The sequence below is a fragment of the Notechis scutatus genome, chromosome Z (genome assembly GCF_049901735.1).
Source record: "Notechis scutatus isolate UNSWTSFEM ecotype Mainland chromosome Z, rNotScu1.2, whole genome shotgun sequence".
Classification (NCBI taxonomy): Eukaryota; Metazoa; Chordata; class Lepidosauria; order Squamata; family Elapidae; genus Notechis; species Notechis scutatus.
Window position 1 is genome coordinate 131,409,501 of NC_142025.1, and position 27,406 is coordinate 131,436,906.

At 42.5% G+C, this 27,406-nt stretch overlaps 1 protein-coding gene across 1 annotated transcript in view; it reads right to left on the reverse strand.

Annotated features, from left to right (window-relative positions):
• LOC113427456 (NEDD8-conjugating enzyme Ubc12-like) overlaps window positions 1-27,406 on the reverse strand; it is a 57,848-nt gene that overhangs the window by 18,754 nt on the left and 11,688 nt on the right. Inside the window, exons 3-5 of the mRNA XM_087947831.1 lie at window positions 8,221-8,259; window positions 4,399-4,502; window positions 2,819-2,882 (exon numbers count right to left, since the gene is read on the reverse strand). Of these exons, the coding sequence (XP_087803957.1) occupies window positions 2,819-2,882; window positions 4,399-4,502; window positions 8,221-8,259 (207 nt within the window). The remainder of the gene's footprint in view (window positions 1-2,818; window positions 2,883-4,398; window positions 4,503-8,220; window positions 8,260-27,406) is intronic.

Below are 27,406 nucleotides of genomic sequence, written 5' to 3' on the forward strand. Positions count from 1 at the left end.
GGCTGCTGCTGCACACTGCTGGCTCATATTTAGCTGGTTGTCCACTAAGACTCCAAGAACCCTCTCATAGTTACTGCTATTGAGCCTGGTTTCACCCAGTCTATATGTGTACTTTTGGTTTTTCTTGCCTAAGTGTAGGACTTTACTTTTCTCTACATTGAATTTCATTTTGTTAGATATGGCCCAGTGTTCTAGTCTGTCAAGATCCATCTGGATCTTGAGCCTATCTTCTTGGTGTTAGCTATTCCTGCCAGCTTAGTATCGTCTGTAAATTTGGTAAGTTCCCCTTCTATTCCCTCATCTAAGTCCTTAATGAAGATATTGAAGAGTACTGGGCCTAAGACAGAACCTTGTGGCACCCCACTGCTTACTTCCCTCCATGTAGACTTAAACCCATTAAGGACTACTCGTTGAGTACAGTATGTTTAGCCAGTTGCGAGTCCATCTCGTGGTGGTGCTATCTATTCCACTTTTTTCTTGCTTACTAAGAAGTAGGTTGTGGTCTACTTTGTCAAATGTCTTGCTTAAATCTAAATATATTACGTCCACAATATTTTGCTAGTCTACTAATTTAGTCAATATGTTGAAGAATGAAATAAGACTGGTTTGGCATGATCTGTTTTTAACAAACCCGTGCTGACTGCTAGTTATTACTTTACTTTATTCTAGTAGTTGGCAGATCTGTTTTTTAATTATCTTTTCCAGTATCTTCCCGGGTATTGATGTTTGGCTGATTGGTCTATAGTTTCCTGGGTCTGTTTTTTTTTTCCTTTTTTGAAGATGAGAACCACATCAGCTCTTTTCCAGTCTTCTGGTAGTTCCCCGGTGCTCCAGGATTTTTGAAAGATATGGTGTAGTGGTTCTGAGATGACCTCTGCCAGTTCCTTTAGAACTCTGGGATGTAATCCATCAGGCCCCGGTGATTTGTGTTCATCAAGATCAGACAGGTGTTCTTTTACTATTTTTTTTGCTTATTTTAACTTTTATTTCTGGTCTGTCTTTTACAGTTACGTTTTTGGTGGGTTGAGCTATAGTTTCTTTTTGCGTGAAGACCGATGCAAAGAATGAGTTAAGCAGTTCTGCTTTCTCTCTGTTGCATGTTACTTCCTTGCCGTCTTCCCTCTTTAGTGGACCGACTGTTTCCTTGATTTTTTTCTTGTTATTTATATGTTGGAAGAAACTCTTTTATTATCTTTGACTTTTGTTGCAAGTCTTTGTTCGTTCTGAGCCTTTGCTTTCCTGACTTTGTCTTTGCAGATTCTGGCTATCTGCTGATATTCTGCCTTAGTTGTGTGTCCTTCTTTCCATTTTTTGTACTTGTCCTTTTTTTTTCCAATTTGCCAGAGAGATCTTTGTGCAGCCATGCTGGTTTCTTCTTGGATTTCTTGTTTTTCTTTCTCAGTGGAATTGTGCTAGTCTGGGCTTCTATGACCGTACTTTTCAGAGTTTCCCAAGATTCTTGAGTTGTTTTCCCCTTTAGGATTTTCATCCATGGAATCTTTCCCAAGTTCTCTCTGAGTTTATTAAAATCAGCTCTTTTAAAATCCAAGACTCTGGTGTCATTATGTTCTGTTGCTTGTGTTTGTGTTATGTTGAATTCTAGTATGACATGGTCACTCTCACCCAAGGTTCCTGCAGTTTCAACTCCCTCTATCACTTCTTCTCTGTTTGTAAGAATTAAGTCCAGTATGACTGTCCCTCTAGTTTCACCCTCTACCTTTTGGACAACAAAGTTGTCAGCTAGGTTGGTTAGGAACTTATTTGATTTCTCACTTGGTGCAGAATTAGTTTTCCAATTGATATCAGGATAATTGAAGTCCCCCATTACTATTGTTGTGTGTTTCCTGCATATGTTTTGTTAGTTGGTTGGCAAAAAGGACATCTCTTTTTTCTGCTTGATTGGGTGGCCTATAATACACACCTATGGCCATGTCATTCTTTTTTTCTTTTATATTGACCCATATGCATTCTAGGAGGTTTTGATCTTTGGTTTCATGCATTTCTGTAGCAATATAGTGGTCCTTTACATACAGTGCAACTCCACCTCTTCTTTTATGGGGTCTGGTTTTTTTGAAGAGTTTGTATCCTTCTACCAGTATGTTCCAATCATGGGTTTCATCCCACCAAGTTTCTGTTATTCCAGCTATGTCATATCTACCTTCATGTATTCGTAGTTCGAATCCACCCTGTTTGTTCCCCAGACTTTGAATGCTTCCTCTTCCTCTGAATGCCCAGCCGGACTGTGCCCTTCCCCCGTTTCTTCCACAGTCACCAGAGCCACACTCCCACTCCCTGTCAGCTGCTCAATCTCCCCCTCAGAATCAGACTCCAACAAGGGCATGACAACTGCTCAGAGTGCTGTAAAACATTATGGAGCAGTATATAAGTCAACGTGCTATTACTATTAATTGTGAGTAGTCAGTTTCTTTAGGAAACAATAGTATTCGAAAGCTAAAAACTTATATAAATCACTTTACTTAAATGCAAACATTCTCACATTAGCCACACCCTATAAAGTTTTCTAACAGTTTTTGCAGATATTATCAAGTACAGTCTTGTGTACAGGCAAATTCCCATTCCAACTGGTAGACAGCACATCAGACATATCTTCCCAAAATGTAATGACACAAACTTACTTTTATTTCATTCACTATCCCTCTAACCCAGTATACTAGATTCCTCAGGAGCCCACTGTGCTTTGCCTTCTGTATCATTTCTCCCCCAATCTTACATTCATTCTTCCTGCTCAGACTGAGAAAGAAGATAGTGCTCCAGCCTTAATGCCATGGCTTGACACCTTCTTTCCACATATACTTACCAGGAAGAGATACTGCAGGCCATAAATTATAGAGTTTATTGTTAGTACAGGCTTCCAGTCCTCTCTGTGGGCCAGAAAAATAATGAAAAAAAAATGAGCACAGGGTCAGGAAAGTTTACCCAACTAAAAATAACAAAGTAATCTTGTTGTAGATTCACATTGTTAAAAAAAGCTTTATGAAGATTGATCCAAACTGAAATATGTTTAATATCCCAAATCCTTAAAAAAATGAAGTCAACAGTTCTTAGAATCAGACCTTTGAAATATAAGACATTTTAATTACATTCTTATGGTCCCACTGGCAATACCCCAAAACTAAAATTATTGACAAGCCTCTTTCAGGATTTTTTTTCCTTATTGCCCTTTTAATTTATGAAGGCATAACAGGATTTTTTAAAAACCCAAAACAAAACAGAAATATGTTCAACATTCCAAATACTTAAAGTCAACAGTGTTGAGAAATACACCCACTAGAATGGAAGACTGCCTTCCCTAATCCATACTGTCTATGGCTGAGGGCAGTTCCAGTTCAATAGATCCTGAGGGCACCAGGTTTGGCATGATTGCTGCAGGCTCTCTTCCACTCCTTAGTGTAGCTAGATTCATAAACACAAAACTATAATGGACTGTTTGGTTTTGTCTGTGTTACATGAATACAACCAACATATTCATGGCTTGGCACAGAAGTCAACAATTATTGAAACCTGGCAGTCACACTTAACATTTTGTGTGCAAACCAAGGGCCACAATGGATGGGCAGTGATGCAAAGTGGGTGGTGCTAATTTTTTCTTTGGTTTGGAAAGATTGTTAGTTAATTAAATTGTGGTAAAATGTAGGACTTGCAGTAAAGTTTTATGTCTTTGTCTTAAGATGGTAAGAAACTGTGCCACCAATTTTCAGCAATGGTCAAAGGAGACTCTGGGGGCCACAGAGAAAGAATTCATAGGCAAAGGTTTGCCTGCTCCTTATTTTCTATGATCTGTGATCATGCTTTATTCAGTAAATGTAGTTGAGCAGTCAGTGAGTACATGTTTATACAAGCATTTCACTCACTTCAAAAACAAAATATTTTATAAGTTGTTTGATACTTTAAGAACAATATTTGTTCTTAAAACTTCCTCTAAACCTGCAAGGAAGAAAATAATAGGAATGAAAAGAGAATGTACAGGTAGTCCTCAACTTACAACAGTTCATTTAGTGACCATTCAAAGTTACAATGGCATTGAAAAAAGTGATTTATGACTGGTTTTCACACAACTGTTGCAGCATCCCCCTAATCACATAATCAAAATTCAGATGCTTGGCAAGTGGTTCATATTTATGATGGTTGCAGTGTCCTGGGGTCACATGATCCCCTCTTGCAATCTTCTGACAAGCAAAGTCAGTGGGGAATCCAGATTCACTTAACAACCAAGTTACTAACAAATGCAATTATTCACTTAACAACTGTGGCAAGAAAAGTTGTAAAATGGGGCAAATTCACATTAAAAATGTTTCACTTAGCAACATAAACTTTGGGCTCAATTGTGGTCGTAACTCAAGGACTACCTGTATTAGAACAACATAACATGCTTTGTACCTGAGGATATTTAGGCAAACATTGCCTTCTAAATCTATGTTTGGGTGATATACCATAGTCTCACATTTGACTTTGGGTGGGTCATGTGGGTAACCTTGCCCCACCTGCAAAAAAAACCACAAAACAGAGACACACTGTCAGTTTTTCCATGTTCATAATGGTCCATTCAATATTCCTTCCCAAAATATGGGGCCATCCACATAGCCATCTAAGGCTTTCCTTAGATGGCTTCACTAATTTCCTACCAGTAGATTTTGGGATTTGACATATCTCAATGGTTGTTATTGTTGTTCAGTCTCCAAGTCATGTCCGACTCTTCTTGACCCCATGGACTATATCACACCAGCCCCCCCCTGTTCTCCACTGCCTCCAGGAGTTTGCCCAAATTCATGTTCATCTCAACGGTACAAAAGATAAATTATATTTTGAAGTATACAATGCCCCAAACTAGAATGGGGAATCAGGAGAGGAGTACTGGTTTCTCTATTAATGTGTACAATGTAAGGTGTCCAGATAATCAATGTCCACTACTCAATTTTATGAAGATTTCAAAATGTGAAGTATTTGTTTGCATGGCTGTTTCAATTACATTGCTTTAAGAACTTGATTGTAGATATGAAAACAGTTGCTACAACTGCGTTGCCGAGATTATGAGCTCCAAATCCTTATGAGTACAAACACTGACAAGGATCCAAATAACAACCATAGAGTAAAATAATGAACCATGCATACTACTCTGAAAATTCAGAAGGATGCAATAAAAATGCAATTGTTTCAAAGACAGTAGCTTTTTTGCATCATGCCTTAGTGCTAAAGGCAGGAATCTTAAATACTTTCAATGAATTGAAAGTACTGGGTAGTTCTGAAAACTTTCCAAGATCCTTCACCAGGCAGGCATGATATTCCCCTCTGAAAAAAAAATCGGGGCCGGCCAAAAGAGACCCCCCCCACCGCGCGCCAAGAAATCGCTGCCCAGCTCCCTTTTCCTGCCGCTCAGCGGGCTCTGCTCGCACCGCCCAGGCTCCGCTCGCACCGCCCGGGCTCCGCTCGCACCGCCCGGGCTCCGCTCGCACCGCCCGGGCTCCGCTCAGGTATCCGGCTGGGGCTGTCAGGAGTTGCTACCGCCGGCGCAGCTCATGCGGCTCCAGTCCCGTGTTGCCTCGGGAAGGGAAAGGCAAAACCAGGAGCCGCTGCTGCCGTTGCAAAGCGCCGCCACGGCTCTTCCTTTTGCCTTTCCCTTCCTGAGGCAACGCGGACTGGAGCCACGCAGAGCCGCGCCAGCGGTAGCAACTCCTGACTCGAGCCTCCGAGGGGAGGGGAAGGAGGAGAAGAAGTGGGGGAAAGGGGGTGATTCCCAAAAATCGGAATTCCAATTTTAATTGGAAGAATATCATGTCTGACCAGGGGTGGGATTCTACTGGTTCAGACCGGTTCAGGCGAACTGGATGTTAAGTTTTCATCTGGTCTGCTGAACCGGTATTTCAACCGACTGGCTGGCCCTGCCCACCCCGCCCCTCCCCTTCCAGAAGTCTCCACGCAATGCAGGTAAGTGCAGGGTCTATGCAGAGGCTCTGGGAGGGGGAAAAACGGGCTTTCCAGAAGTCCGGAAACAGGTCTGTTTCTGGCTTCTGGTGGGCCTCCAGAGCCCGGGGGAGGCCGTTTTCGCCCTCACAGAGGCCTGGGGAAGCCTCTGGACCCTTGGGAAAGCAAAAACGGCCCTCCTGGAAGTTCCAGTAGGCCACACCCACCACGGCCACACCCATCAGCAACCGGGCAGCGAACCGTTTGCTGGGATTTTTCAATCCCAGCCCTGTCCTTCCCATAAGAATCCTTCCCTCTAATCACTTTATTTAAAACTATTTTAATACTTCATTTTTGTCTCTTCTTGGAAAGGAAACACTTCTGCATGAAATTCTCAGCAGAAACTTGAACATTAGACCTTTTCCTTTCTCTTCTGATAAACAGCCAAAAAAATAATAATCCTAATTTCTACTGATAGTTCTGATTCACTGAGCAGATTTTTAACAAAGAACTGCCAAAGGCAGAAATGGCAGACATTGCCACACTGTGAGGTTTTTCTGCTTTCTTAATTTCCAATTAAAGAGACAGATTTTCTAAAAACCTACACACTCCATTTTGGTCTGTTGGTCTGTTATATTCTAATTCATTTCAACACTCAATTTTTTCTGCATTAGCATTATTTTAACCCAATTGTCTTGAGGTTTTCAGAGAATCACTTTTTCCCCTACACAGTGTATTCATATTTTACCCAAAGCATCTTTATTAGAAAGATTGGCAAAAGTTCCAAGCAATTTTGGGCTGTCCTGTGCTTTAAGCAACCTGCATATTCAGACATGTATTAACATTTATTACTACTGGATTTTCTTTCAATAAAATATGAGGCTATTGGGATGTCAATACATATCTGTGAAGTACTGTATATACTGAGGACAGACTAACCTGTATGCAACCAAATCATTAGGCTATGGAATAGCTAGCAAGCAAGCCAGCCTATATTTTAGCCATGTCAAGGAAGTAATTTCTTCAGTTATTTTTTAAGAAAAAAATTATAATACTACAATCTGATTTCTAATCTCATAATTTGTGTAGAAAGATGGTTGTCAACGAGATGCATCTGCACCTCAAGCCATTTCGGGGACATGTCACTTGAAATGCAATGATATTTTAATTGTAGCAAACCACTATCAAATAATGCGCCTTAAGTGCTACATGTAGTTGTATAATAGATATTCCAAACATGGAATGTCCATTTGTAGTTAACTTACAATTAATTTTAAAACACAGTTCACTTCAAATTTCTGAAAATCCATACATAGAAGCTGATCCAATGAGCCTCAGACAGTAACCATTACAAGTTGCTTTCTTCCAGAATAGTTCAGTACTATTCCTTAGTATTACTCTTTTCAACGTTTCCCTGAAAATAAGGTCTATCCTGAAAATAAGCCCTAGCTTGATTTTTTACACGTGCACCTAATATAAGGCCTACTCCAAAAATGAGCCCTAGTTAAGACCTCTCCTACTCTGCCCCACCATCTGGTTGTACAAGGTGGGGTGAGGCGCATGCGTAAAAATCAAGCTAGGGTGGGGGTGGGGTGATGGAGCTACCCCATGCACCCTGCTTACCTTAGGACCGCTGCAGCCAGGCCTCCCATGCCTCGACACCTGTTGCACCGCTGCCCAACTTCTGTAGCTGCTCGTGGCTGGATACCACATGGCACATCGCACCACTGCCACCGCTCGTGGCAGGCCACATGGCTCAGCAGTGCTGTCACAGCAGTGCTGCCGCTTGCAGAACGCCACGTGCTGCGTTGTGCCAGTGCTGCAGCTTGTGCCAGGAAGCCATATGGCGTGTTGCACCAGTGCTGCCACTCGCATGCGCAATGTCACAATGCAACACGTGGCTTCCTGCCACAAGTGGCAGCAGTGGTGCAACGAATCACGTGGTGTCCTGTTGCAAGCGGTGGCAGTAGTAGTCAGGCAGCGGTGTGACAGGTGTTGAGGCGTGGGAGGCCTGGCTGTGGTGGTCCGAAGGTAAGCAGGTAAGACTTCCCCCGAAAATAAGACCTTTGTCAACTCATAAAACATTTCTATTTTTGAAGCTTGGCTCAAAGGTCATGATTTAATCAGGGCCACTGCTGGAATCCTGACAGCCTGGTCATATTTTGGGACCCAAAAGAAAATAACCCCGGTCTTATTTTGGGGGAAACATGGTATTCATATCAAGTTACTGTGTGCACCAAGAAAAGTCAGATATATAGTATTGTCCCATTAGATGTCTTAGAGAAGAGACAGATTCCTTACCTTAAAACTGAACACAAACTTCCCGCCTTTATAGAATCCCTGTAAGGCAAGCATTGGACAATTTAAGCAAGTATAGCTCCAAACAGAAGAAAACTACTCTCAGAAAGATAAGTTGTTGGAAAATGGGAGGTGGGCAGCATTAAAGTTACAACAAAGTAATTCACTTTCCAATCCATCAACACAATCCTTCAACTTCCCCACGTTTGTCACTTAAGCATACATCTACATCACACTCCCAAATTCTGGAAATACAGTCAGCTACCCAACCTAGAATAAGCTTAAAAGATACAGAAGATGGGAAATTCTTAGCTGCTGGGTGCGTCTGTGCAAGCAAAGAAGCAAAAATGGTAGCAGACAGACAGGACATCATACACAAAAGAGCACAGACTCTTTATCTGCTAATGTTTGGACTTCCAAGTATCTGTGATAACCAGAAACCTTGTCTAAAAAAGTAAACAAAGAAAAAACCCTGGGTATTTGGATCAGGCAAAGCTAGAAAGTTTCCATTGTGAGCCTTGAATGGGATTGCGCTTCAATATTCTGGACTGGAGAGCAATTTGGGAGGGTTTCCTCCCAAGGAAAGCTGTCACACAGATCCATCTTGTGTACATTTTGGACTGAGAAGTCCTCCAGACAATTATTCATGTTTGGATATTTCATGTGGATGTACAAAATGTGCTCAACATGAGTTTGCTCTTGAAGACTACTCAATTTTGGACATGCCATAGGGTGCCCATATAACACCTCAGTTCTGTGGGCTGCACTGGACACCAGTGGGCTTCCAGATGTTATTCAGGTGTATAGGGCCTACCTATCTAAAGAATAACCCTATAGTGTCTGCAGTTCTGTTTGAGCTGAAAAAGTTGGCATGCTTCAGGTCCCATTGATTAAACAATGTCATCTGATGGGAACCAGGAAGGGCACCTTCTGTGTTGTAGCACCTACCTTCTGGCACAGCATCATCCTGGAAATTCATGTTCCTCTTACCCTGGTGTCAGGGGTCCGACAAGTTGACACCTGGTCTCATTCAAATGAGCCCAGAGCCCTGGTTGCACAATGGAAGAACCCTGGTGGCTCAGTGGCGAAATGGGACACTTTGGCACAGCCAGATCGCCATTGCTGAGTTGCCTCTACCAACTCAGCGCTGCCAACTCGCTGCAGGGACAACTCACCGCAGATGGCTGGAGGGAGAGCTGGGTGGGGAAGTGGGTGGGCAGAGTGCAGGGCAGCGGCTTCCCATTTTCACACCCCTCGCTGCTGAGTGGCTTCAGGATGAAGAGGACGGGGATGGCGGTGGTGGCAGGGAAAGCGGCAGCAACGATGGACAGGGTGGGTGATGGGGGCTTTCCATTTTCACACCACTGCCACCACTGCTGCCATGCCCCAAGCCGAAGAGGTAGGCAGGGCAGGGTAGCCCCATTTTCACAACCCTCACTGCTGCAGTGAGCTCTGGACCGAAAAGGCCGGGGACAGCGGGGCCGGTGGTGTGTGTGTGAAAATGGGATGGCCCTGGCCACTGCCACCTCCCTGCTTCCCTCCCCGCCCACCACCACCACTGCTGTCCCTGGCCTCTTCGGCTCAGAGCTTGGCTGTAGTGGGTGTGAAAATGGAAAGCTCCAGGTTGCTGCCACTGCTCTGCCCACTCACTCTCTTGCCTGACCCACTTTCCCTCCAGCCACCCACCGTGAGTTGTCCTGCAGCGGCTTGGCAGCAGTGAGCTGGGCATGCTGAGTTGTCCTATACCTGTGCAGTGGTTAGAATGCAGTATTGCAGGCTAATACTGCCCACATTCTGGAGTTTGATCCTGACAGGGCTTGAGGTTGACTCAGTCTTCCATCTTTCCGAGGTTGGTAAAATGAGGACCCAGATGGTTGGGGGCAAGATGCTAACACTGTAATCTGCTCAGAGCGTACTGTAAAGCACTATAGACAGGTATATAAGTCTATTCCTATTGCTATCACTAGCCAATAAAGCCAGGCTCTGCCCCAAGGCCTTGCATTATGTTGAGTGTCAAGTCCCTTAGGGATATGCGGTATGGTTGAGAAGGGGTTGGTTTTATTTTCTCAGGATATTTACTATTTTTGTTCTATTGTTGTTAATTTGTTTTTAATATTGTACTCTTCCCAGAGTCATCACTGATTCAGGCAGCTTTACAAATGAGATAAATATTTCAAGTTTCTAAATTTTACATATGCAGCATGATCACTAAAAGCAAAACAATGAACTGGTGACTCATCAGCTCAATCTGAATGTACACAAGCCACTGTAAGGCAACTTTCCTCCTACAATATTCAAACAACATGAATCACAATTGCAATTTGCAGACCTTTTTGTCTCTTGCCTTGAATAAACAAAATAGCAAAAGCCACTTTATAATGAACATATGCCAACAGGTTTATGATTCATGTTACCAAGTGGTAACTGCGAATAGTCTGCTGAGCTTGATTAACCTACTACTATAAGTTCCTAGATAATATAGGAAATAATGTCAGATTCAGTGTCAACTTCAAACCAAACCTGGCAAAAGCCGTTTTCTTGGTTCTCAGTTGCCACACTGGGGGAGGGGGGGGGCAGGGAATGAAGAAGGGGAGTACCTAAGAAACCCGCCAATTAACCTAATTGGACAATGTGACTGGTGACACTATTTACTATTTTAATTATGCTGAAACCGCAAGGAATATTTAGAATTGGTTTTACAATTGATCGTGCTGATATGATGTACCCAATAAAGAAGTTCTTTGAGGAAGATTCTAGTCTCAGAGTTCTGATTTGCTTGGGTTCGTTAGTTGGAGCCATGACATTTAACCAACTATCTTAAAATTTTGCTCTGAAAAAAGGGCAACCCTCCAGGGTCTTGAGCCCCAGATGCCTACCTGGTCAGGTCGGGAGGACAGAGAAGACTCAGGGAAGATTCCGAGATGGAGAAGAAAGGGGAGGCTGCTGCCAAACCTAGAACAGCCCCAGCTGATGGAGTGCAGCCAGCTGGCCAAGCGTTGGTCAGTGGGCAGATTCGAGGATGAGTCCTGCAAACTGAGGCAGAGATCTGAGACTTGAAGCAGAAGGGCCGGCCAGCGAAAGAATACATCCAGGAGTTCTGCAGGGTCACTGGCAAGCTGAGGCAGTGGCCGGAGCAGCTACTGGTCTACCACTTCAAGGAGAGCCTGGACTGAGAACTGCTCCAGGCCTGCATCTACCAGGGAATCCCCGAATGAATCCATGAATGGTACTGGGCAGCCATAGTGCTAGTGCTAAAGCAGTGTAGGAAGAACGACACTCCAAAGCCAAAACTGAAGTGGAGCAAGAAGAGGCGCCTGTCAACTCATATTTCTATGGTCTTTTTAGAGTTGCCAACAGAAAGGGAGGGAGGAAAGGGGTTTGAAAGTGCAGCAGCTTGGAAAGCGAAAGTGCATTCCATAGTTTTTCAAAGATAGTAACTAGGTGGCTGACGTTTCTGCCATGGGAGAAACATTAGTGATGACTCTTGGCTATGGATGTGTCTCATTGGAGAATATGAATTATGATACACCCAGGGGGTGGGGGAAAACCAGGGTCAAGGGTGACAATGAATTATGTGTCTCAGAGTCAGCTACACCCAGGCAGTGCTGGACATGTTAACTCCCAATAAATCCTTTTGAAGTTTTGGAAGTTTGGCTTGAGACTCATAATTTAATTGGGGTAACTGCCAAAATCCTGACAGTGCCAGTCCGGACTGCGGCCTGCCACAACTATGTCCACTAGCTCTCCCACCACCTCAACTAGGGGTCCCACCAAATGCTTCCAATGAGGCCAGCAGGGTCATCAAGCAGCCAAATGCCTAGTACCCGCCCCCCAGCCAAGGAGCAAGCCACCCGCCTTGATAAAGCCAAAAAAGCTACAGTGGAAGGGAAAGCAGAAGTTTGGCACGCCAGGCCCTTGCAGTCTCTCCTCCATCAAACGAGGGAGAGGGACCTCCAACCAAAGGGGACCAGCAACCTAACCCCTACAACAGCGAGGATGAGGGTGAAAGCAACCCGATGGTAAGTGAAGCCATCTGTCCCTTCGCCATCCCCATGAGAATTGTGGTGCCAAAGTCAGGAGTCTGGGGAGACGTGGATGGCCTAATAGACTCAGTGTCAGACTCCCATCCATCTTGAATCAGATTTGGGGCTGCCACAAGGGAGGATGGGTGACCGTGGGAATGAAAGTAAAGAGAGAAGAGAGGATAGCTACAACAACATTCTTTCGCCAGAGCTCAAGACCAAGTCGCTGGAGTTTGGTGGGGAGTGACTGGACTTGGCGGGAGTTGGATTGGAGAGTGTGACTTGAGGGTCATCAGTAAGGGACTGTGCCACTGAATTCATCCCCGGGGCAAAACTGCCCAAATCAAAGATGTACTCTGTTAGGGATAACATTGTTTACCCTAACTGTTTTGGGTAAAGATAATAAAATGATGAATCATGGTTTGTCAGATAAAGTGTATGTGACTTTAAGCTAAAGGAATGTAATTAAGGGTGCAGCTGTAAAAGTACTATATAAGCAGCAAGGCACTCTCTGGCTCTTACTGGCTGGCTTATTGAAGACTGCATTCTTGCTGGATCGGGGAGGAGAAGAAGTGTTGGATTACTTTGAAGATATTTCTCAACGGAGAGAAGATAAACTTTGGACAGATTTATTATATGTGTACTGACACTGGCTATTCGACACGGACTTTGCAATTAGAGTATCCTCGACAAGACTTGACTGAATTTGGTATATGACTAATGGACTGTTTATTTTGACTATGCTATAATTCTTAAATGGAATAAACTATAATTTTGATAGCACAAGCGTATCTGTATTTTTACTGCGTGTTAACTAGAAAACTTATCTCACACATTTACCTGTCTTCCTATCTGACTTCGCTGCACGTTCTGTTTGGTTTGTTTTCCTTAACACCCATTGGGGAATCCAGGCTTAACACTGGTTATGGGCCCAGAGAGACTGCAAAGTCAGTTTAACTTGGATAAAAACAGGTTTATGTAAAAAAGTGAGATTTTGTGTTGTTACACGTTACAGTAAACAGACAGCTGTTTTATCAATTATATTTTTATATCCATATAGTGAAACATGGCACAAGTCAGTCTACAAAGTTTGTCCCTTATATCCAAGCTGGATGGAACAAACTATGTTTCATGGTCTATGAAATGTAGTCTACTTCTACGAAGAGAAGGTCTGTGGAACATAATTGAAAATCCACCAAACGTAGAAGAATGGGATCCTGAAGATGAGGAAGATAGTAAAAAGATAGAAGAATTTAAACAGAAAAATGAGCAAGCACTTTGCATCATAGGACTATCATTAACTGATCAGCAGCTTGTTCATATACGCGGAGAACAAACTGCTGTTGGGTGTTGGCAAAAAACTGAGGAGGATTTATGTCCGAGATAACGTTGGTGCTCACATAAATCTAACACGGAAGCTTTTCCGCACGTATCTCCAAAAGAATGGTGATATGCTGAGTCATTTGAATACTATGAAAGGCATTTTCCAAGAACTTCATGAGAAGGAGTTAATTTTCTCTGAACTACACCAGGTCTACATAATTCTATCTTCATTAGACGAAAGTTTTGATGACTACGTAACTTCCCTTGAAATATTGCCTCAAAGCAGGGTCCCCAACCACTGGTCCACGGACCGGACCGGTCCATGAACAACTCCTACCGGGCCGCTGAGTTGTTGGCGCCGCCATCTTTTTGATGAAAGTGCTTCCGGTGAGCTTTTCCGGTATAAAGCTCACCGGAAGCACGTTTTCATAAAAAAAAGATGGCGGCGCCAGCGCTCGTGAGCTTTTCCGGTAGAAAGCTCACCGGAAGCACGTTTTCATCAAAAAGATGGCGGCGCCAGCGCTCCGGTGAGCTTTTCCGGTAGAAAGCTCACCGGAAGCACGCTTTTCATCAAAAGATGGCGCGCCCAGCTGATGCCGGTGCACTGGTCGCTGCGCCCAGCTGATGCCGGTACCGGGCAGCGGCGTAAAAAAGGTTGGGGATCACTGGCCTAAAGAAAGCCTAACTTTAACTGATATCACTGGCAGATTGATTGAAGAGGCCAGAAGGCTTGAAAGAGATCAGTTAAGGAGGGAGCAACCTCACAAGGAAAATAATGAATCTCCTACTGCATTCGCAATTAAAAAGTGTTTTAATTGTGGAGGGAGAGGACATTTTGCAAGATTTTGTAAGAAACCAAAGCGCCAGAATGCAAGCCAGAATGCTGTAAGCCATCAAAGAAGAAATAAGAATTATGAGTTAGCAATGCATAGTAATGGAGTTGTAAAAATAATTTATGGGTGGTTGACAGTGGTGCCCCACTGTATTACAAATGATAACAAAAATTTGTAAAAATGTCCATGAGTTCACAACATATCTCATTGGCAAACGGATGGAAAATGAAGGCAAAAGGTCAAGGTATAGCTCATTGTTCTAGTATAAATGAGAACATAAAAATGTTATATGTACCTCAACTTAAATTTAATTTGCTTTCAATTAGAATGTTGGTTAGATTAGGATACATAGTTACCTTTAGGGGGAGATACTTGTTTAATTGAAAAAGAAGGTAAGAAAATTACTGCAACGTTAAGAGGTGACTTATATGTGTTAAATGATAATGGTTTAGAGGTGGCTAACACAGTTTATGAAAAATAAAAACCTCATAATGAATGTATTCACTTGTTACAATCAAGGTTAGGTCATTTAAATTTTAAAATGATTAAGAGAACTGTTCAACTATCTAAAGGAATAAGTTTGAAACCTTGTAATAAGTATTTGCAATGTTCTGCTTGTAATCAAAACAAAAGCAAAGTTATACCGGCAAATAGATTTGATGGATTTACTACCAAAGAGCCTTTAGAGGTAGTATTTGCCGATATAATAGGTCCTAAAAAGCCAAGTGTAGGTGGTGCTAGATACATATTAAGCATAATGGACCACTATTCTAGGTATGGTTTCTGTTTTTAATGAAGAGAAAACTGAAACGTATACAAATTTCTTTAATTGGTTAAAATTTGCAGAGAGAAAAACTAAAAAGAAATTAGTAACTCTTATAACAGATAATGGTGCGGAATTTACAAATAATAAATTCCAGAATAGACTTAGAATGGCAGGTATTCAACATAAAAAGTCTGCACCATATAGGCCTCAACATAATGCATTTATAGAGACGAGGTCAAACACTGCAATCAATGGGAAGGACAATGTTATCTGATTCTGGATTACCTGACAATTTGTGGGGAGAAGCTATAATGTGGGAATCACATATTAAACAATGTTGTTAATTCAACAACAGGTGAATTACCATTCACTCTGTGGCATGGTAGGAAACCTGATTTGAGTTATATTCACACATTTGGTGCACCAGCATGGGTGCATATCCCTACACAACTCAGGCACAAAGGACAACGTAGAGCTAAAAATTAATTTTTGTTGGATATCAAGCAAACCATAGATCTTATAGATTCTGGGAACCAGGTACATCTAGAGTATACTGCAGTGCTAGTGCACAATTCCTAGAACATATAGGATGGAATAGATTAGAGCAGGATTCAGATAATGATGTTATTATAGAACACTACAAGAGGCAGAAAGAAAACACTAGTTATAAGAAAAGTCCAATTAAAGAAGAAATCCATGAAGAGCAAATAGAATCAGATCAAGAGGAAATAATTGATCAAGAAGAAATAAATAGTCAAGAACAGGAAATAAAGGAAAGTCCATCTGTAAGTCCAGTTATACCTAGACGCACAACATGTATAACTAAACCACCTGAAAGATATCAGGCAAGTATTGTTTGCCAAGTAAATAAAGTTCCTACTAGCATAGATGAACTTAAGATGTATCCTGCTAAGGATCAGGAGAATTGGCAAAAGGCAATGGAAAAAGAGTTAAATTCATTAAAGGAAATGAAGGTTTATGAAGAAACAAAATTACCTCCAGGAGAAAAATCCATTGGGTGCAAATGGATATTCAAAGTAAAGAATGGAAATAATGGGAAAGTAATTTATAAGGCTAGGTTAGTAGCACAAGGATTTAACCAAAATACATATGATTATGATGAGGTATTTGCACCAAATCTTAAGGCTACAACTTTAAGAGCCGCTTTAGTATGGGCAGCTAAGAAGAATTATATAGTTAACCATTTAGACGTAGAAACTGCATATCTGCATGCACCATTGCAGCATACAATATATTTGAAAAAACCAGTTGGTATAAAAGATAATAAAGTAAATAACAATGATTGTTGGAAACTCAAGAAGAGTTTATATGGATTGAAACAATCTGGCTATGAATGGAACCAATATATTGTGAAAGAATTAAACAATATAGGGTTTAAATCTGGTTTAGCAGATCCATGTATGTTTAAAAGAGAAAATAATGGAACGGTGTCATTATTGTTATTATTTACAGATGATATTGCTTTGATTACTAAGACCAATAATGAAGCTACTGAGATTATTTCAATATTAGCCAAAAGGATAAAATTAAAGCATTTAGGTGAAATTAAAAAGTATCTAGGATTGACAATTAATAAAACCACAAAAGGATTTAAGATATCACAAGAGGATAAAATTTGCCAATTAATTAAATTGTATAAAATGGAACTTTGTAAGCCTGCAAAGACTCCAATGAGTCAGGAAATTTGCAAAATGGATGCTCAAAGTCCCAAATTTGATAAGACCATATATCAATCTTTGATTGGTAGCTTATCATATATAAGCAATTGGTCAAGGCCAGATATAGCTTATAGTATTAATCAGCTGGCACGATATAATAATGATCCACATCAATGTCATTGGCAAGCATTAAAGAGAATTTTAAGATATCTTAAAGGAACAATGCACCATGCATTGTATCTAGAGCCAAAAGGTGATTTGAATCTTAGTGCCTATGCAGATGCAAGTTTTGCAACTGACATAAACACTAGAAAATCAACATCTGGGATGGCTATATTATTTGGTAAGACTTTAATAGGGTGGAGGTCAATCAGGCAACAGCATATTAGCTTGTCAACGATGGAAGCAGAATTTTCATGTCTGTCATTACTATGCACTGACTTAATTCTGTACAAACAGTTATTATTAGACATGGGTATAACTGTTAAAGATTCTATTATTGTATACGAGGACAACCAGGCAGCTATACAATTAGCTACTAATATTGCTGTAAAGACTAGATCAAAGCATACTGATTTAAGATACTTAAATGTTAGAGAATCTGTAAAAAATGGTCTAATTAAACTTGAGTACTGCATGACGGAAGAAAATATTGCAGACCAGTTTACAAAAGCACAAGGTGTTGTAAAATTTAAAGAGAGTTGTGACAATTATGATTTAAAGGTGTAAATGGTTATATTATTGTAATATTATTATTATTACCCAAAAGGGAGAATGTTAGGGATAACATTGTTTACCCTAACTGTTTTGGGTAAAGATAATAAAATGATGAATCATGGTTTGTCAGATAAAGTGTATGTGACTTTAAGCTAAAGGAATGTAATTAAGGGTGCAGCTGTAAAAAGTACTATATAAGCAGCAAGGCACTCTCTGGCTCTTACTGGCTGGCTTATTGAAGACTGCATTCTTGCTGGATCGGGGAGGAGAAGAAGTGTTGGATTACTTTGAAGATATTTCTCAACGGAGAGAAGATAAGTTTTGGACAGATTTATTATATGTGTACTGACACTGGCTATTCGACACGGACTTTGCAATTAGAGTATCCTCGACAAGACTTGACTGAATTTGGTATATGACTAATGGACTGTTTATTTTGACTATGCTATAATTCTTAAATGGAATAAACTATAATTTTGATAGCACAAGCGTATCTGTATTTTTACTGCGTGTTAACTAGAAAACTTATCTCACACATTTACCTGTCTTCCTATCTGACTTCGCTGCACGTTCTGTTTGGTTTGTTTTCCTTAACACCCATTGGGGAATCCAGGCTTAACATACTCAATGTCCCCAAGGGAGATGGATGAACTGAGAAAATACATGGACTCCAATTTAGCCAGAGGGTTCATCCAACCAGCAAATTCACGAGTCGCTGCCCTGGTGTTGTTTAAAGAAAAGAAAGATGGGGGGATGAGACTTTGCATTGATTTTTGTGGGATAAACGCAGTCTGTGTACAAAACACCTACCCGCTCCCTCTAATGAAGGACCTGATAAACTATTTGGCAAAAGGCAAATTTTTTACCAAACTGGATCTGCCAGAGGCGTACTGTTGAGTCCGAATAAGAGTGGGCGATGAATGGAAAACTGCATCCAATTGCCCGCTTGGCAGTTTTCATTTCAAAGTGATGTCTTTTGGACTTCAGGGAGCCCCCGTGGTGTTTGTGCAACTGATAAATGAGGTACTACATGAGCATATCTATAAAGGGGTCCTAGTTTTAGATGACATTCTCATCTTCACTTTTTACCATGGAGGAGCATGTAAAACTGGTGCAGCAAGTGTTTAGAAAACTCCTCGATGCCAAACTGTATGTCAAACTATCAAAATGTGAGTTCCATGAAAACTCACTGGACTATCTAGGCCAGTGCAGTGGGCCGCAGAAGAAATGGCCCCCGAAAGCAATTAATCAGGGCTGCGCAGTTCTCCCACCTCCCGGCTCTTCGAGGGACCCTGGAGTTAGGTCCCTGAGATGCACGCGCCAACCAGCATGGCGGTGGCATCAACAAGAGTCCCCTCCCCCAGCACCTGCTGTCAGCTCTCCACATTAATTCTCCAGCTTTGAATTGTTCCCGCCTCTCTCTCTCTCCTTCCCCCCCCTGTGCCCACCTGGAGGCAGGCAAGGAGAGGGACACAGAGCTGTGCGCATCTCTCAGCTCCTCCAGCCCTCGCTGTCTCTCCCAACATTGAAGCCTTGGAGATACAGGCAAAGCGGTAGCGCCCGAGTTACCTTAGCATGCTCGCCTCTCGGCACTGGCAGCGACGGGTACTTGCTGCAGCCATCCGGCAGAAGCACAAGCAGCAGCTGCTGCCTTTCTTCCCAGGTCTTTTAAGGCCTGGCTTGCTTCTCCACTACTGCTGCCTCCTCCTCCAGCACCTCCTTCTCCGGGTAGGGCGATTATGAACTAACCAAGCACGCTAAGGCAACTCAGGCGCTACCGCTGTGGCAGCTTTGTCTGCGTCTCCGAGGCTTCAATGTTGGGAGAGGCAGTGAGGGCTGGAGGAGCCGAGAGATGTGCACACCTCCATGTCCCTTTCCTTCCCTGCTTTCAGGTGGGCGTGAGGGGGAGGAAGGAGAGAGGGGCGGGAGCAATCCAAAGCTGGAGAATTAATGGGGAGAGCTGACAGTGGGCACTGGGGGAGGGGACTGCTGTTGCTGCCGTCACCATGTGTGGGAGCTGGTTAGTTGGCGTTTTGTAGGTCTCAGTGAAAGAATGAGCTTTGTTTCGCCTCCTTTCCTCCCTTGGTAATGCGGGAGATGCTGTCTCTTCCCCCCTGCCCCCAAATATCCCTGGCTGTGGCTTGGTTTGACAGCAACACTAAAGCGAGCGAAGTGCCCCCAGGGACACCTTTCCTTGCCTGCCTCCAGGTGAGGCTGGAAGAGCCCCAGCAGCTTTTCCTCAGCTACAGATCTGAGCTCTCTCAATCCTCCACCCGGGATCTGAAAGGAGCCCCCACTTTCTCCCCCTCCCCTACCCCCAATTAATCACCAAGGGTGGCAGTCCTTCTGCAGGCAGCTGCCTGCTGAGAAGCCCTTGGAGGGGTGGCCGAGGGGTGCTGTCCCACAAGGAGAGCAAAGCCCCCTTTCTGCCTCTGCTTCTCCCAGTGGCAGTTGCCCGAGACCCCTCAGCTCAGACACGCGCACACACACACACACACATGCCTGCTCTTCTGTCTCTTTGCAAGGTGCAGGTGGGGGGAGGCTTCTAGCCCGGCCCTCCTTCCCTCCCCCAACTCCAGGCAGCCACACCTGGCAAAGGAAGGAGAGGTTTCCTCTGACCTGGGGGAGATATAAAATGACAGGAGAACAGATGGGGGGGGGGCGCTCTACTCTTCTTCCGTTTGAGGAGGAGCCATCCAGACCGTCCCAGCCTCCAGGCACCATGTGGCTTCTTTTGAATCCCAGCAGTATTAAATCCTCCCTCTTTCCCCCCAAAGGATGAGAAAGGCCCCTCCTTTCCTTTTGCTCTGCCCCAGTTATAATTAAGCATTTTTAATTTTGTTATAAGCACACACACACACATAATTTTTAATATGAAACTTATATTCAATATAAAAAATAAAAAATTTGTATTAAATATGTTATTTTTTAAAAAAAATCATATTAGTGGTCCTCGGGATTTAAAACTATGAGTTTGGTGGTCCCTGAGGTCCAAAAGGTTGGCAACCCCTGATCTAGGCTACCGAGTGTCCAATGAAGGGATTGAAATGGATCCATCCAAAGTCAAAGCAGTACTTGATTGGCAAACCCCCTTGCACCCAAAAACTACAAAGTTTCCTGGGGTTTGCAAACTTTTACCGCCAGTTTATTCCCTCTTTCGCTGAAATAGCGTTGCCATTAACTGACCTATTGAAAACAAAAGGGGCTGACCCCAAACCAAAACCCAACCATCCACTGAACTGGACCCTCGAATGCCAGCGGGCGTTTGAAGAACTAAAGGGACTTTTCTCTAAGAAACCAATCCTATTGCACCCCGATCCAAACAAACCCTTTGTAGTGCAGGCAGACACCAGTGATGTCGCCGTTGCTGCTGTACTCCTACAGAGGAATTTGATGGGTCAATTACAGCCTTGCACCTATGTGTCCAAAAAATTGACAGACACAGAACGGCGTTAGGCCATCTGGGAGAAGGAGGCTTTCATAGTTTGTTGGGCCCTCCTCTCATGGAGATACTTTTTGGAAGGGGGGGAAGGAGCCTTTTGAAGTCTGGACTGTCCACAAGAACTTAGAGGCGCTAAAAACGCCTCGAAAACTGTCCCCAAAACAAATCCGCTGGGCACAATATTTCAAACGCTTCAATTGTGAACTGAAGCACATCCAAGGTGAAAACAAATTAGCTGACGCATTATCAAGAAAGCCTCAGTTTAACAGTAAATGAGAAAAAGCAGTACATGCGGTGGTGCCTCAAGCTCAACCAGCAGCGCAAGTCACTACCCGAAGCCAAGCTTGGAATTGGGGAGAATCCACAACCAATCCAATCTCAGCAGAGTTGAACGCAGCTATCCCTGCAGATCAATGGTTGAAGGACAACCTGAATCTCCTGACGATGAGAGATGGTTTAGCCTGGAAAGGTCCCAAATTGTACGTCCCTGCCAGCCTAAGACTGAAAGTGCTAGGATGCTGCCACGAGGCTAGCTGGACACTTTGGGTTCTTAAAAACCCTCCATCTGACGCAGCGTCGATTCTGTCCAAAGATGAAAGCCGATGTAGAAGATTGTGTCAAAAACTGCTCTACTTGTGCAGCAATGAAAATGCGACCTGGGAAACCGCCAGGTCTGCTCCAACCTGTAGCTGATCCCAGCCACCCCTGGGAGGAAATAGCAATGGACTTTATTGTAGAACTTCCAGAAAATGGAAGAAATACAGTTAAATTGATAGTAATTGACCTCTTCTCTAAACAAGCACATTTTACTGCTTGTTCTGGATTACCTTCAGCCAAGAAATTGGTGAAAATGTTCATCAAGCAGATTTATAGGCTACATGGAGTGCCGCGGCGAATCATCTTGGATCAAGGAGTACATTTCACTGCGAAGTTCTGGAGGGAGTTCCTACGGTCCGTCGGGTTCTCACAAGGGTTGAATTCGGCTTTCCATCCAAATACAAATGGGGCCACGGAACGGACCAACGTGATGGTGGAACAGTACCTGAGGTGTTATATGGACTACCAACAAGACAATTGGGCCAAGCTGCTGCAATTTGCTGAGGTGGTTTATAATAACGCAGTCCATAGTAGCACCGGCTTAACCCTGTTCCAGGTTACCAGCAGAATGGACTTTGTGCCAATGCCTGAACTGCCTAAAGAGCCTCCCACCTTGATGTCCTTAGCTGAATGGATGGACTCTTTATGGAAGGGGTGGGAGTATACCAAACACACTCTTGCCCAGGCAGCTGAGAAATACAAACACTAAGCGGACAAACACCGATCACCACAAGTCCCTTTCAAAGTGGACGACAGCGTCTACCTGTCGACAAAATATCTTAGGCTGAGATTGCCTACAAAGAAGCTAGGTCCTAAGTTCTTAGGTCCATTCCCTATAGTGAGAGTTATCAACCCAGTAACTGTGGAGCTGAGTCTCCCTCGCTTACTGGGAAAAGTGCATCCCGTTTTCCATAGTAGCTTATTAAAGCCGTCTGTTACTTCTCAAGTAAGACTCGGCGATCGACCAGCACCCAAACCAATACTGGTCCAGGGGGAAGAACATTATGAGATAAAGAAGATTCTTGATTCTAGATTGCATAGAGGGTGATTACAATATTTAATTCAGTGTAAGGGGTACCCTTTGTCTGAAGCCACTTGGGTAAAAAGTTGGGATGTAAAAGCAGAGTGAAGCAATTTCATGAAAAATTTCCTGATAAGCCAAAGGGTCCCCCTGGGAAAGGAAGAGGTGATTAATTGCATTATTTCTAACCCCGTGTTACTTGTTTCATTTCAGGAGGTTATTGCTTGAGGGGAAGCAGCCTGTCAGCTACCCATCCATCTTGAATCGGATTTGGGGCTGCCACAAGGGAGGATGGGTGACCGTGGGAATGAAAGTAAAGTGAGAAAGGAGGATAGCCATAATAACATTCTTTCACCAGAGCTCAAGACCGAGTTGCTGGAGTTTGGAGGGGAGTGACTGGACTTGGCGGGAGTTCATAATGGAGGTGGATTAGAGTGTGAGACTTAAGGGTCATCCGTAAGGGGGTTGGATGTGAGTTTAATTTAGCAGGGGAAAACGCGGGATTTCAGATTCGGGTTTTCCCAGGTGTGCAACATGACTTCTCTAATAAATTCTTACTTGGATGGACTTTGTCTCCGAGTGCTGAATTGAGATGGAGAGTTTGGTTGGAATGTTGATACTCAGGCTGCACCCGGTGCCAAATTTGCCTACCAACACTGCTAAGACTGGGGATCCATGTGAAGAAGCTGCCCCATAGCCATGAGGTTTGAGCAGGTTTATAGATCGCTAATAGGAAGGTCCCCCACAATGCACTTAACCCAGTGTGATTAGAGATGGGCCAGCATTGGGAGACTATTCCTTTCGTGATAGTCCCAAAAATGACTGAAGCAGTAATTCTGAGATGGTCCTGGCTGGAAAAACAGGGCCCGACAATATGATGAGAAGGTGGCAAGAGGAAAATGAAACTAGGGAAAGGCCCTCTCCACCCTCAAAGCGGCCCTGAGAGGGGAGCTGTCCAGTACAGAGGGAGAATTGAAGAGAACGAGTGTCTGAAAGCTGCGGCAGAGCAGCCGCCGAGGACCCAGTTCATCCCCAAAGAGTACCAGGACCTAGCAGAGGTGCTCAGTGAGAAAGAATGTGACGTGTTGCCCCTCCCCCAACTGTGCAATCGAGATCTTGCCGGGAGTGAAACTTCCTAAGCCAAAGGTGTATTCCATGGCCCCAAGGGAGATGAAGGAGCCAAGGGAGTACATCAACAAAAAGCTAGCCAGGGATTTCATTCAGCTGGTGAAACCCCACGACGGCCCCTGTACTATTCAAAGAAAAGAAAAGGAGGATGGGATGACAAGATTATGCATTGATTTTAGGGGGATAAACAGCCTGTGCGTGGAGAATATGTACCCTCTCCCCTTAATGAAGGACATGCTGGCCCACCTCGCAAAGGGAAAGATCTTCACCAAGTTGGACCTGAGAGAGGCATACTATAGAGTGAAAATTAAAGGCAGGGAAGAATGGAAGACTGCATTTAATTGCCCGCTGGAGAGTTTCTAGTTCAAGGTTATGCCTTTCGGGCTCTAGGGGGCCACCATATTCTTGCAGTTGATTAACGAGGTGCTGCATGATCACCTGTATAAGGGGGTTCTAGTTTACTTAGACGACATCATCTTTCCTGAATTAATGGAGGAACATGTCAAACTGGTCTGCCAGGTACTCAAAAAAAACAACAACTCCTGGCCGAAGCTTACATTTCTCTTATCCCAAAAGAGAGTACAGATCATAAACATATCAAAAATTACAGGCCAATCTCGCTGTTAAATGCCAACTATAAAATCTTTACTTCTATAATGGCAGAAAGTTTGAACTTAGTGCTAAATGAAATAATGCATCCAGACCAGAACTGTTTTTTGTCAACAAGACAAATTAGAAACAATATAAGAATAGTTTGGGACATTTTAGAATATTATGAAGCACACCCTGGGAAACAGGTAGCACTAATCTTTCTGGACACACAGAAGGCATTTGATAACCTTAATTGGCAGTTCTTGATCCAACAAATTAAAAACATGAGATTTGGAACTAAATTTGAAAATATGATTAGGACAATATATGCAAAAAGCTAGTGATGGTAAACGGAGATTGTACCGAAACATTTGAAATCCAAAAAGGAGTACGACAAGGATGTCCTATGTCACCTCTACTTTTTATATTAACAATAGAAGTGCTTCTAACCAAAATAAGGCAAAACAAGGAAATAAAAGGATTAAATATTAAAAATCAAGAATACAAAACCCAAGCATTCGCGGATGATTTAGTGTTTTTTATTGAGGAACCAATGGAAACAGACAAATTTGTTAAGGGAAATTGAACAATATGGATTAGTGGCAGGACTAAAAGTTAATAAAGAAAAAACAAAAATGTTAGTAAAAAATTTAACAGAAAAACAAAAAAGGGGATTAGAAAGAGAATTAGGACTACAAGTGGAGAAAAAGATTAAATATTTAGGGATATGGCTTACAGGTTGATGTTTGACTATAAAGGAAGATAATTACAAGAAATTGATGTCACAATGCAAGAAAGATTTAGGGAGCTGGAAAAAGTTGCAAATATCACTGATGGGCAGAATTGCCACAATAAAAATGAACATACTACCAAAATTCTTATACTTTTTTCAGACAATTCCCATAAAACTGGACCAAAAATTCTTTGAAGACTTGAATAGAACGGTGCTTAAATTTATTTGGTTAGGAAAGAAAGCACGTATTAATATAAAAATGCTACAAGACAATAGAAGTAGAGGTGGCCTAGGACTCCCAAAATGGGAACTATACCATCAGGCAGCGGCACTGCTCTGGATTAAAGATTGGATAAATTCAAATAATAAGAGGATATTAATATTAGAGGGGCATGATCTCCATAGAGGATGGCATGCCTTTTTGTGGGACAAACGGGAAAGGATCCATTCATATTTTTATCGTCATCAAATTAGAGATTCATTAATAACAATATGGGAAAAATTAAGGAAGAAGCATTACATTAAATTACCAGATTGGGTGTCACCAACAGAAGCGGTAATTTACCCCAATACAACAGAGAACAAAAAGAAGATTAGATATAAGGAATTATTGGATAATCAGGGGAATTTAAAAACAATGGAAAAATTAAAAGAACAGGATATAATTGTGGATTGTTGGCCATATATGCAGATAAAAACTAGACATAAAAAAGATATGGAGGAATTTGGAATAGAAAGGGAACCCCCAAAATTAGACCAAATCTTAATTGGTAAAGAAGAAAAAATTATCACTAGAACTTATATATAATTATATATAATTTATATATATATATAATTATATATAATTTATATAATTATAAATAATTACTCCAAGTACAAATGGAGGAAGAAGTAGTTAAGGGCCCAATGATTGCCTGGGCACAAAACGTAGGTCATAGCATACAGCTAGAAGATTGGGAGAGAAATTGGACTAAGAACTGCAAATTAACGTTATCAACAGCATATAAAGAAAATTTAATAAAGATATTTTATAGATGGCATTTGACACCAACGAGATTGACCAAAATATATCCAAATATGAAACCCCAATGCTGGAAATGTAAGCTCACAGATGGAACATATTATCATATGTGGTGGCAATGCCCCAAAGTTAAAAAATGCTGGGGAAAAACTGAAAAAATGGATAAGAGAAATTACAGAGTACCATATTGAATTTAAGCCAGAAGCTTTTTTGCTAGGGATGATTAAAGGAAACCCAAAGAAACATATCCAATACATCGTACAACATATATTGACAGCGGCAAGAATTGCTTACGCCCAAAGCTGGAAAATAGATGATGTACCTTCAGAAAATATAATAAATAAAATACTTGATTGTGCCGAGATGGACAGAATGATGAGAAAACTAAAAGGTAAAGAGGAGTCTGAGTTCTATGAGGTTTTGGAAATGTTATATACATGGTTAGATAAGAGAAATAAGATTTGATATGGAAAAGAATTGATAATATTGTATTTAAGTATATAAGTAACGCTTGACACAGAAATGTTAAAATGTAAATTTTGTATGTATTTTGAAAATAAATAAAATTAATTTTAAAAAAACCCTCCTGGCCGCAAACCTGTACGTTAAATTGTCTAAATGCGAGTTTCACAAGACCCACATTTACTACCTGGGGTACTGGGTGTCAAGCAAAGGGGTGGAGATGGATCCAGGAACAGTAAAAGCCACCCTGGAGTGGTAGCCTGCTTGAACCTGCAAGCAACTGCAAAGCTTTCTGGGGTTCACAAACTTCTACCGGCAGTTCATTCCCTCTTTTGCCAAGAAAGCCCTGCCAATCACCGAACTGCTAAAGACAGGAAAAGGGGAAGTCAAGCCTCGGGCTGGCCAACTGCTAGAGTGGACCATGGAATGCCAGGAGGTATTTGAGAAGCTCAAGCGGCTGTTTGCAGAGGAACTGGTCCTAAGACACCCTAACCCTGAGGAGCCATTTGTTATCCAGGCTGATGCTAGTGATGTAGCCGTGGGCGTGGCTCTCATCCAGAAAAATTGGGAGGGAAACCTGCAACCATGCGCATACACCTCCAGAAAATTCACTGACCCTGAAAGGCGTTGGGCGGTGTGGCAGAAGGAGGCTTTTGCCATCCGCTGGGCATTATTAATCTGGCACCACTTTCTAGAAGGGAGCAAAGTGCCGTTTGAAGTATGGACTGATCAGAAAAATCTGGAGGCACTTAGGACCCTGTGGAAGCTCTCACCCAGACAAGTTTGGTGGGCGCAGTACTTTAACCAGTTTGATTTCACTTTGAAGTACATCCCAGGGGGAAGAACTTCCTGGC